The sequence below is a fragment of the Chanodichthys erythropterus genome, chromosome 3 (assembly GCF_024489055.1).
Source record: "Chanodichthys erythropterus isolate Z2021 chromosome 3, ASM2448905v1, whole genome shotgun sequence".
Lineage (NCBI taxonomy): Eukaryota > Metazoa > Chordata > Actinopteri > Cypriniformes > Xenocyprididae > Chanodichthys > Chanodichthys erythropterus.
The window spans coordinates 10,588,839-10,601,494 of NC_090223.1; the positions used below are offsets into that span (position 1 = coordinate 10,588,839).

Genomic DNA, 12,656 nt, shown 5'->3' on the forward strand with positions numbered 1-12,656 from the left:
GTGTTCCTGTGTGACAGGTCACACTGACACGTTTGTGGTTAGACATTGGACGCCTGCCAAGTACTGCAGAAGTGATGTTTTTCAGAGTTATTGCTCATTTGAATCTGATCAAAATATGTCTGCTGACATTTAACAGATTTGCAAAATTCCCTAAGGGTTAAAACAACTATTTTTGACACTGGACTAGTGGAAGATGTAATGGATGAAATGAACTTTTTTCATTTTAACAAAAACATCAGTTTGAGTGGGTTGGGAATCTCCCTGTATGCTTATGGTATAATATGGACTGAGTTGTTGATAATAGAGCTTTTTCTCTCCTTTGCTCTCCTAGGCGTCTGCTTCTTCTCTCTTATCTGCAGATGTCTTAATTATTGCTCTTTTTGATCTTCATTTATTAGATACAATACTCTGGATTTTACAATACTCTAAATTTTATTATTAACTATTGACTGCTTCTTTATGGTGTAGCGATGTACAGTTATTAATCAATTTATGGATGAAATATGAATATCATAATTCAGAAAGCTTTATGACGTTCATATATCGACCCAACGGGGAATTAAACATATATGGTGAATTAACTACAACGAATTATAATCAATCACATATATGATTAGTTCTGGTTGAATAATTATGTGGAAAACTATCAGTTCGTCCACCGAAACGGACAATTATCCACAGATTATCATGACAGAAATGTTATTCTCGGGCCGGGAGACTAACTTTCTATCATAGCCTTCAAATATAGAGCAAGGATATTAGAATCAGAACGTTAAAGTGACTCGGTTGTTGCTAAAATGAGCAAGTGAACAAAAAGCATGGATAAAATGAGTTTAATATACGAAACGGGTAATACACAGGTTATACGGCTAAATGGACACAAGTAAATACAAATATATACAAAGTAGAGGGAAAGGCAGAAACGAAAGAGATGATCAAAGCAGGTCAAATTGCAACAGTTCACCTTTAAGAGCCAGCAAGGAAACTCAGTATTTAAGATCGTAAAGACGTTATACTTGCATAGGTTAGTCAGGGTGCTTGGAGTTTCGGAGCGCTCGGTTTGATAGTTGCTTCTTCTTCCGGAGGTTGTTTCGGCGAAGTTTCAAACGAAGGTTTAACTGTTGTAATATGACCGGAAAATAAAGAAGAGAGTCCGTCTTGACGGCAGGAACTCGTGCAGAAAACTTGTGCCACCAAAAGACGCGTGTCATGGTGTTTTAAAGACAACAGACCAGAACGCCTTCTTGATAACGTCCTCCAATGCTAGCGTTGCGATTTGGCGGGTTTCCACATTCCTTTGTCCTGTCTCCCGAATAAATTTATGGTATGTTGAATCAGTGCATTTTCTTCATAGTATTATTAAACATTGAACGATGCATTTGGCAGAAATGTAACGTACATGAGTGAATAGCTCGGATTCACAGCTCTACGGAGAGATCAAACTCGACAGGTGTCTCTCGTCATATAAAGAAGATACACTTTACACTCTATTACTATCGTTTAACATGAAAACTAACCTACTACAGTCAATTCTACGATTCTACACTAGTAACACATACATGCAGCGAGCACTACAATGGCAGATACATTCATATTTGCAGGTATAATATTTGTGTATACAGTCTTTGTATGTGTGTGTGTGTCTGTGGGTGCGTGCGTGTATTTTCTCTTTTTATGACCGTTTGGAATTCGGGCCTGTCTTTCGAAACCCGATCCGTGGCGTTCGCATCTCCTTTGAAGTCACAGAGGAGAGGTTTGGGACTTATCGAAATAGTCATAAAAAAAAAAGTCTCGTGATCCATTAGTGTCTGCCGGGCCGGAATCGATGTAAGATTTACAAACCAAAGTTCCGTGAATTGAGGCTTAACACAGTTTATGGTGGGACCTGCTCATCCTTGAGACTGTGCAGACCCTACAATGGTTATTTTACCTTTTGGTTTGATTAAGTATTTTCATTATTGATTAAAGTTTGCGTGCAAGGCTAAATTTAATTGTAATGAATAAATAATTTTTCATCAACTTTATCTACTGCCTGGATCTCATTTTCCCAAGAATTTGCACTACAAAGAAAGCTAACTTTTAACATCCAGATCTTCAGAGACTACCCTTCGGCTGTGGTAAAACGTTGGGCAGCCTTTGTCAGAGTAAGAAAGATCCTTCAGGATAAACCCTGTGTTAAGTTTGCTTATTGCTCATTGGATATGCTTTTTGAACCAGACCCTATATTAATTGAGTTTCCGTAGAATCTGTTGAGACTTGCACAGGTACAACAATGGTTTGTTGCTTTATTTATATTTTCTGTTCAACTATTTCTTTCATGATTATTGATTTTTCATCTTCTTGTAAGTTTTGTTTGAACTTTAAAAAAAGTGTAATTACGATTTACCATTGATAGCCAATTGCATCATCTCCCATGCCTTCCATTTCAATCATTATCTTTCAATAGAGCAGTTTTATAGTCATTTCTCATACCCTGACTCAAATTATAACGTGTTTCTAACAGTTAAACACTCAGAATAAAGTGTGATGATCTGCTAATGATCTGAATGTCTTGTTGAATGAGTGTTAATAGTCTGAGGATCATCAATAGTAACAGAGAAACTGCTGAAAACTCTTTATTTCATGTCAATAGTTCCTGTTTTCACCTCATTTATTATGCTGATGTCTTCAGATCTGCTGTAAATTGACACTTAAAGCTCATTTCATTGCTGTCAACAGACTGGGGGGGGGGATACAGATATCTACAAACTCAGTAGATTATATATTTTTCATATTGACAGATCAGCTCCTCCCACAGCAAACATATCATCAGTGAAGCTCCTCCCACTGCAATTCCCCAATAAATACTGGGATTTTCCAATCAGAAGAGCATCAGAATATCAGGAAGAGCTGAAATCTGCAAAGACTGAGTTTATTAAGGACAGTGGGAACATGAGTGATCCAGAACTCTGCAGAATGAAACACACTGAAGATACTGAAGAACAAAGAGGTTGGTGTTTATTCTTCATTCATTCATGATGCTGAACAACATTCATGTCAGAAAGATTCAAACACTTCTGCACATTTAGATATGCAGTTAAACTATGAAATGGAATGATCTGTTTTTCTTTTTAAACAAATGGTCAGTAAAGGGAATTAAGAATTGAGGGAATTGATTTTGTTTTATTTTACATTTATTTTATATCTGGTTCACATTTTGCAACAATGAATTTTTTTTAATATATAAACATCATTGATATTTTTTTTTAGGAATAAACAGTAAACACCAAACTGTATCAAATAAATGAACTTTCCAGAATGACTGACAGGGTTGTAAGCATAAATTAAGCAAAAATCAAGATATTATTCTTGATAAAGTTGTATTTCTCATAAATTATAGACGTTTATCATATTTCGAGAATATTCTTCTTAGAGTAAATTTAGTAACAGGGTTGATGAATGCAGTCATTCATTTGTAAAAACTGAGACAATGGATTGAGATTATTTTCTTGTCCTCCCATCATGCTGTAGAAAGAGCCCAGATGATGTCACTTCATGGGTGTCAAAATTTTAATAAATGTTCTATTTGCTTGTTTGTTTTTTTATAAAAGGAGGACAGTCATGTCAGGAAAGAACAGGGTTGGGTGAAACATGTAGGACACAGGCAACAACGGCAATAAAAATAGTTAAAGCTTATGTCACAATCTGCAGCATCATTTTACATGCATTTGTAACAAATAATAATCATTCAAAAATTTAAAAATATAGAATCTACTCAACATTATGTCAAAAATTATGCTCTTTCTCACAGAGAAAATTGTTTGAGGTTGTGTTTTAATGGTGTCACGCGCATATGAATGGAAGTCAGTTGCAGGAAAAATCTCTTAAGTTCTTTACAAGCTGTACAAATTGTGAATAAAAACAGAATTCAATGATGTGGAATTTTCAATATTTTATTCAGAATACAACTTAGATGACATCAAATGTTTAAACTGAGAAAATGTATCATTTTAAGGGAAAAATAAGTTGATTTTAAATTTCATGGCATCAACACATCTCAAAAAAGTTGGGACAAGGCCATGTTTACCACTGTGTGGCATCCCCTCTTCTTTTTATAACAGTCTGCAAATATATGGGGACTGAGGAGACAAGTTGCTCAAGTTTAGGAATAGGAATATTGTCCCATTCTTGTCTAATACAGGCTTCTAGTTGCTCAACTGTCTTAGGTCTTCTTTGTCACATCTTCCTCTTTTTGAAGTGCCAAATGTTTTCTGTGGGTGAAAGACCTGGACTGCAGGCTGGCCATTTCAGTTCCCGGATCCTTCTTCTACGCAGCCATGATGTTGTAATTGATGCAGTATGTGGTCTGGCATTGTCATGTTGGAAAATGCAAGGTCTTCTCTGAAAGAAAACGACGTCTGGATGGGAGCATATGTTGTTTCTAGAACTTGGATATACCTTTCAGCATTGATGGTGCCTTTCCAGATGTGTAAGCTGCCCATGCCACACGCACTCATGCAACCCCATACCATCAGAGATGCAGGCTTCTGAACTGAGCGCTGATAACAACTTGGGTTGTCCTTGTCCTCTTTAATCCAGATGACATGGCGTCCCAGTTTTCCAAAAAGAACTTCAAATTTTGATTTGTCTGACCACAGAACAGTTTTCTACTTTGCCACAGTCCATTTTAAATGAGCCTTGGCCCAGAGAAAATGCCTGCACTTCTGGATCATGTTAAGATATGGCTTCTTTTTTGACCTATAGAGTTTTAGCCGGCAACGGTGAATGGCACGGTGTATTGTGTTCACCGACAATGTTTTCTGGAAGTATTCCTGAGCCCATGTTGTGATTTCCATTACAGTAGCATTCCTGTATGTGATGCAGTGCCGTCTAAGGGCCCAAAGATCACGGGCATCCAGTATGGTTTTCCGGCCTTGACCCTTACGCACAGAGATTGTTTCAGATTCTCTGAATCTTTGGATGATATTATGCACTGTAGATGATGATAACTTCAAACGCTTTGCAATTTTTTCTGAGAAACTCCTTTCTGATATTGCTCCACTATTTTTCGCCGCAGCATTGGGGGAATTGGTGATCCTCTGCCCATCTTGACTTCTGAGAGACACTGCCACTCTGAGAGGCTCTTTTTATACCCAATCATGTTGCCAATTGACCTAATAAGTTGCAAATTGGTCCTCCAGCTGTTTCTTATATGTACATTTAACTTTTCAGGCCTCTTATTGCTACCTGTCCCAACTTTTTTGGAATGTGTAGCTCTCATGAAATCCAAAATGAGCCACTATTTGGTATGACATTTCAAAATGTCTCACTTTCAACATTTGATATGTTATCTATTGTGAATAAAATAGAAGTTTATGAGATTTGTAAATTATTGCATTCCTTTTTATTCACAATTTGTACAGTGTCCCAACTTTTTTAGAATTGGGTTTCTATATTTTAATGTTAAAATCAAGTTAGATAAATTTTTCATTGATCAAATATTTAACAGTTCTCACAACAGAATAATGAGATTTTGTCTTTAATGTTTTAAAAATATATATATTGAATATCAATGCTCCTTATTTATGGAAAGTTTCAGGGACGATAATTAATTTATAAAAAGTCATCAAAGTGCTAGTAATATTTCATAGCAGTTGTTTTATAGCAATGTACTGAAAATTAAATTACACCTTTTTTTCTTTCATTTCAGACCTGATGGAAGTGAAGCAGGAGAGTGAAGAACTGAATGAAGTGGAGGACAAACATCATGACAAACCTGGAGAAAAATATTTGAGTCACTCAAAGACTAAAAAGACAATTTTAAAGAAAAGAGGAGCCAAGAAATCTACAACCTGCACTCAGTGTGGAAAGAGTTTCACGTACAAATGTCATCTTGAGATTCACATGAGAGTTCACACTGGAGAAAGACCATTCACCTGTGATCAATGTGGGAAGAGCTTCAATCAATCATCAAACCTTAAAGATCACACGAGGATCCACACTGGACAAAAGCGGCACACATGTGATCAGTGTGGAAAGAGCTTCATACAAAGAGCACACCTGAAAGTTCACATGAAAATCCACACTGGAGAGAAGCCATTCAAGTGTGATCAATGTGGGAAGAGTTTCACAAACAAAAAAACACTTAATGTTCACATGAGGATCCACACTGGAGAGAAGCCGCACACATGTGATCAATGTGGGAAAACATTTATTGGGTCATCAGACCTGAAGAGACACCTAACAGTTCATACGAAGGAGAAGCCAAATTCATGTTCTGTGTGTGGAAAGTGTTTTTCACGGCTGGGAAATTTACAGAGACATCAGAAAATACACACTGCTGTGAGAGAGTACATGTGCTTTGAGTGTGAGAAGACTTTTTCTACAGGTAGCGATTTAAAACTGCATGAGAGGATTCACACTGGAGAAAAACCTTACAAGTGTTCATACTGTGACACAAGATTCAGTCAGTCAGCAAATCTGAAAACACATGAGATGATCCACACTGGAGAGAAGCCGCACACGTGTGATCAGTGTGGAAAGAGTTTCTCTATTAAAAGTAATCTGAAGCGACACATGAAGATCCATGCAGTGAAGAAACCACATGACCACAGTAAGAAATCACGATAAGTTCATCTTTATGTGCTGAGAAACAAAATCTCTTCAGTGAAAGACAGTCACAGTTAAATCACTCCATCTCTACCCTTTTTCTGGTGAGCACACTGGTGTAGGGCTGCTATTAACAATTATTGTGATAATCTACTTGAAAAACTGAACACTATTATGCATTAAAAAATCATTTTAATTAATTATTTTAAACAATATTATTCCACATCCTGCCCAATGCTTTTCTCTAATAAATATGTATATATATAAAACATATGAAACATATGAAATATAAAGTAAACATCAACAAACAATTGCTTGTTCAAAAAAGTCTACAAAAAAGTCTTACAATTTTCATACACTAAAAACACATTACATTGAGTAAAATTTACTTATTTTTTCTTTTGCAAGTTTTTGTATGCATATTTTTTAAGTAAATTTCAAATTTGTAAACTCTACTTCAATAAGTTAAGTAAAATTAACAAAGAAAATAAGTAATTTGAACTAGGTTCTTTTGCAGTACATTTTACTCTAACAATATTAACTGAATTAAACTACACTTTTAAAGTCTATACTTTACTTAGAAAACATCCAATTAAATAATACAATAGATATTGTGTTGACACCATATCTACATATTGGAAGTAACACGGCACCTGAACACAGAGACCTCAGTACTATGGTTCACAATACACAATGACTGTAATATATTTGAGTGTGAATGTGCCATTTTGAGTAGAAAATGAACAGAGGTGTAGTACTTAAAAGAGTAACTAATACCTTACATCAAAAATGACTCCACTGCAAGTTACAAGTAACCAATTCCGATATATGACTTGAGTAAAATTCTTAAAGTATCTGACTTAAGTATTTTACTCATGGTGAATGTAGGCTCAGAAATGCACTAGTCCTGAGAGATTGCCAGTGAAAATAAGATGAGAAAAGTTTATTTTCTAAAATCAAAATAAAACTGAACACCTCAATATTGCAATAAATCAAGGTCGACACAACAACCATTTAAACGTCTACAAACTCTCAAGTCTCAGTTGAGCTCAAGTGCACAGAAAGGCTATAAGTAAACCAATATCCTTCAAAACGGTCTTATCAACATAGCGGATAAATGAAACAATGTTAAATAAAATTAAATAGTCAAAGTCTACTGTATGTGCTGGATTGAGCCTCATCACCAGCTGCAGTCATTTCCTCATCTAATAAATCAAACATCTGCAATCAGAAACTACCTGCTAATGCACTCACATTCATGTAAAGTATCTTTTTTGACAAGTTTTGGGTGAGTAAAGGCAAAATGGACAAGATATAGTACCTTCAATGCCCTTAGATGGCAATATCGCTGCTTTATATCAGAAACAAACTGCTGCAGAAAAAGTTAGGTGTCATGTAAATGTAATGTGTAATTGCATTACTAATCACAATTGTGGTCGAGTAAAAAGTACATTTACTTGCTCAAAAATGTAGTCAAGTAGAGAGTACAAGTTGCCAATATCTTTGATACTCAGTACAACTACAAAGTAGCCAAAAAGATACTTAAGTACAGTAACTAATTACATTTACACCTCTGAAAATGAACTCCAAATGTCACAAAATGTCAAGTTAGTAAACATACCCACAAAAGCAATGCGAAAACAGTGAAAATACAGCGAAAAATCAACCTCATTAAATATTCAACGCCCATGCATGATGGGAACACCAGTATTAGAAAAGTTGAGTTGTGTGTGGGCAGGCTGTGTCGTGAGACTTCTTTTCTCAACCCAAAAGCTTTACTAGTTGTTTAGATTGATACCTTGTTGATTGATTTCTCTTCAGTGTTATGGTGTTATCACTCTTGTGGTAACTGGCACCTACTACAAGAAATCTTTTGCAAGTTGTTATTTTGTTTGTACCTACTTCTGTTATTGTTCTTTACATACTAAGTTTATATTGTTAATTCTTTGGGAAGGGATTGGTAGAGAGGATGGGTGCCATTTTTTATATCTTGTTTTCTCCTGTTTAAGCTAGCTAGGGAGTTATTTTATTTTTATTGTATCTTTGTTTTCTTATCTTTTGTAGCTTTAGTTAGTTTCTCCCTAATATGTAGAGAATTTATGTTTGTTATTTTGGCTTTGCCCCCTCTTGAATCCTTGAAATTCTCCCACATTTGTAAAATAAAGAAAGCGTTTTTGAAATTGAGTTGACTTTGGTCTTTAAAAGCACTGTGTTTGGGAATTGAGCGTTACTTTCACCATTTTATTCTGTTACCTGTTCCTCCAACCCTAGACTAGCTGGGGGCGTAACAATAATATTGATGTTTAAGCTTTGATTTCTACAAGCTTAAATTGAGTACTAATATAGAATTGTACTTAGTTTATTTGTATTCTTGCCTGAACTAACTTTTTTAATGTAAAAATAAAAAACATTTTCTGTAGTAAAATCTGTATTATTTGTATTAGATATATCCAACGGACACACCACAAACGGCTGCGCACTTGCACACAGGACTGATTTTATGATTTTTATAAATGTAATAACTTGCCATTTCAGTTTGTTTCTCATCAAACCCTACAGTATACCTTCAGAAGGATTGGAAAATATGGCACGAGTTGCATAGTATTATGTGTGTAATTACCCTAGTTCACACAGATCCAATAAGTGGCGATGGATTAAACTAAACAAACTAAACACACAGTTTCTGCCAATCTCATGTTAATCTTGAGTACCCATAGAGTAGTAGTGCATCCTTCATATCCACGGCCTTTACCATTATGGGCAATAGTAGCATGGGATTTGGTGGAAAGTAAATAATGGCGTCAATATTGCTGTATCAGTTTGAACCCGAATCAGACCCAGACAGCAGTAATGAAGAGGGTCAAGCAGAATCTCTGCAAGCATGGCTTTTAAAGGACATTTATGAATGGAAAGTATTTTTGTTTGTATTTGTGTTAAAGTGTTTAGACATGCTGTCACTTGTAAATGTTACAGCTGTTTATGTTAGCTTTCGAATTACAGTGTTATCCTGATTAAAGCTTTACTGTGGCTGAATACATGACTGAGTAGTAGCATGTTTGTAAAGGTAGTGGGTGGCAAGTTTGCTGGTATGATTACCTAGAAGTTTGTTGGTGTTTGTTGGAGAAGTATGCACTAGAATTTAGCTAACTGGCTAGCAAAACCGCACTGGTCTTTGTTTACGTCACTGATGCAACCAAAAAGTAGCAACAGAACTATACATTTAAAAGACATGTACAAACAATAAAACATACTTACAGGTTGGAGCCCATAAACAGCAGTTTTTGCTTTTAAACAGGGAACTGCTCCATCTTTCAGTAAGAGCCTTTGTGCAAATTCAGCATTGAACTTGTGTGATTCTGGAAGTATTTTAAAATAGTAAAATGTACTTTTTTATTTGTGTACATTCAAATTTACTACAAAATGTAATTCCTTTAATGAAGAAAACATCAGAATGCGCTAGCGAGTAGCCTACGTCTCAATCTTCTTTAACCTCTTTTGTGGTAAACACCACAAACAAGAACCAAAACGCAGAAATAAATGTAGACTTTTAAAAGTCTACATTGAAGATAAAGGGGTTTGAGTGATTAATATTCAGTATCTAACCTGATTAAAAAATATGTATTAAATGTTATCCTTATTATATTTCATCTGCAACAGCATTTTGAACTTTTATAACAATGCATTTGGTCATTAACTTTTAAATGCATCATTATGCAAAGATGAGAAGAGTTCTCCACATAAAAAACCCATGACTGGCAGAACTACATTTCTCTCTGAAAAGGTATGAAATTAAATTTAATTGAATGTGAAGGTTTCTAACTGTGACAGGATGATAGACAGGGCAGTTTGACCAGTTACAGGTACCCTGTAACTAAGCTAGACGAAGTATAGTATGTCCCAAAGCTTGCATATAGTCTTCTGCAACACAGTATGATTAGGCAAATTGGGACGTAGCAGAGGAGTATTATTCTGTTGTGTGGAACTCAGGAAACTGATGACGACGCAGTTTGAGAGGCATTTAATTCCCGCCCACATGTAGAAATAGAATATTCAAGCTGTTTATATATTTTTTTTTCATAAAAATGCACTTACATTCATATTTTTATTATACATTCGTATCTCTTATTAAAAAGTTATTATTAAAGTTCCTAGATTTAATAAAAACACAGTAGCTGTCATAACAGTTGGACTATTAATGACTTCTGAGGAGGAAAGGAAACTTGATACTGTATTCAATTGGCACAAAATTAATTAAAAAGGCAATTTCAAAAGCTACAGTGATTCCTTGTGTTATTTAATTTAATTTTATTTAAAGTATAGCTCAATATTTTAAATAACTTCTTATGTGGAATAGTCAAAGCATACTGATTAACCAGGATGATAATCAACAATTAGTCAATTAATCGTTCTAATAATCATTAGATTAATTGATTATCAAAATAATCGTTTGTTGCAGCCCTATCAAGCACATCCCTGTGGGAATCTCTTCCACAAACACACACTCTGGTCGATTTCATAAGAGATGTGCAATTTCTTAGTAGACTATTTGTTATTTTGTTGGTTGCTGCTCATTTAAGACTGTCTTTTATAGTTTCATCACATTAATCTGTTGTCAATGCAGATTTATTAACTTCAGTCACAACATAATCTTATGAGCCCCAATGGAAAAACATCTGATAGATCACTGTCACTCCTGCTCTAGGTGGTGAAACTGCTTCAAATAAAAATTGTTGGCAACATTACCTAAAAACAGTCTACTACAGCATGTACAAGCGCTAGGTATTTTTTTCTCCAAATTAATATCTTCTTTCCTCTCAGCGCTTCCAGTCCAGTGGGTGGCGGTAATACCCCAGCTAACCAAAATACGTGACTGTTACGTAACTGCAACGTAATTTGGTGACCAAACTTTCGTCTTGGCGACGTAACTAGTTACGTCGTGGCAACCGGAAAAGTGAAAGGTGCCTATACGTCGCCACAACGTAACTTTGTGACGTTGCCAGTTAGTAACTGCGACGTCGTGGCAACGTTGTGTATCAATAGTTGTGTGTTGGTCATCAGTTGGTAATTCTTATTTTTATTTATTTTTCTATGGGCGGACATGCAGTAGTTTAACCTAATTTATGTCCTCATTTGCCCAAACTAATGTAAAGGCTATTCCAACAGCTGTGAACGATGAATGCAGACTCGAAATTAATTCAATTCATTTATTTTGAAAAACACACAGAACATGAATAAAACTCCAAATAAAAATAATGAAATACACTCAAACTATAAATAAAAACATATAGCCTACAGCGAAACATAAAATAAAAGCATTCAAGACGTTTTGCTCTCAGTATCATTAAAAACATATGCTATGTAACATTTTGCATAACATATATTTCAGACGATCAAGGAAATCACAAAGGTAAAAATATTAACAAAAGTACTTAAAGTAGACTGTGGGTAATGTTACTTAACCAATCTGACGCAGTTGTTGAACTTTATTGCTATAAAACTGACGAGAAACACGGAGAAACGTCGACGCTGTCCTCTCCAGCAGCTTGAATGTTTTCCCGGTTGCCATGGCAACTCTAACGGCCACCTGCACTAACGTAAACATAACAATAAAAAAAGGTTTTGCGTCTTTCCAAAGTTAACTTTATACATTTTTATAAAAGCCATTTATTCGTTGTCACCTCGGAAAAATAAATTCTTCTCTCAGAAAAATTAACTTTACACTCTTATCAACATACTGTGGGCACGCGCGCACTACATTTGTGGAGGCGCGCGCTGTATGTCACGTCACTATATATAAAAAACAGTCATCCATACTCTGATTTGGTGAAAAGAAACCTTTTTTTTTCTTAAGGGGACATTTCAGTCTTGTGTCTGACATTTAATTACACGTTTTATATTGCAAATTCTGGTAATAATAACATATAAAGAATGTGTAAATGATGGTAATGAAATTACGAGCACATGACGTTGCTGCTACTTTGCCAGTAAGTCATGGAATGACCATTATATTACGAATAGAGGACGTATCTGGAACGTCCTTGGTAATCTTGTAACGTTTGGAGAACGTA

The 12,656-nt window shown here is 35.3% G+C and overlaps 1 protein-coding gene across 1 annotated transcript in view; it reads left to right on the forward strand.

Annotated features, from left to right (window-relative positions):
• LOC137003119 (zinc finger protein 208-like) overlaps nucleotides 1-12,656 on the forward strand; it is a 67,018-nt gene that overhangs the window by 7,709 nt on the left and 46,653 nt on the right. Inside the window, exons 3-4 of the mRNA XM_067363164.1 lie at nucleotides 5,690-6,335; nucleotides 6,393-6,592. Coding sequence (XP_067219265.1) covers nucleotides 5,690-6,335; nucleotides 6,393-6,592 — 846 coding nt within the window. The remainder of the gene's footprint in view (nucleotides 1-5,689; nucleotides 6,336-6,392; nucleotides 6,593-12,656) is intronic.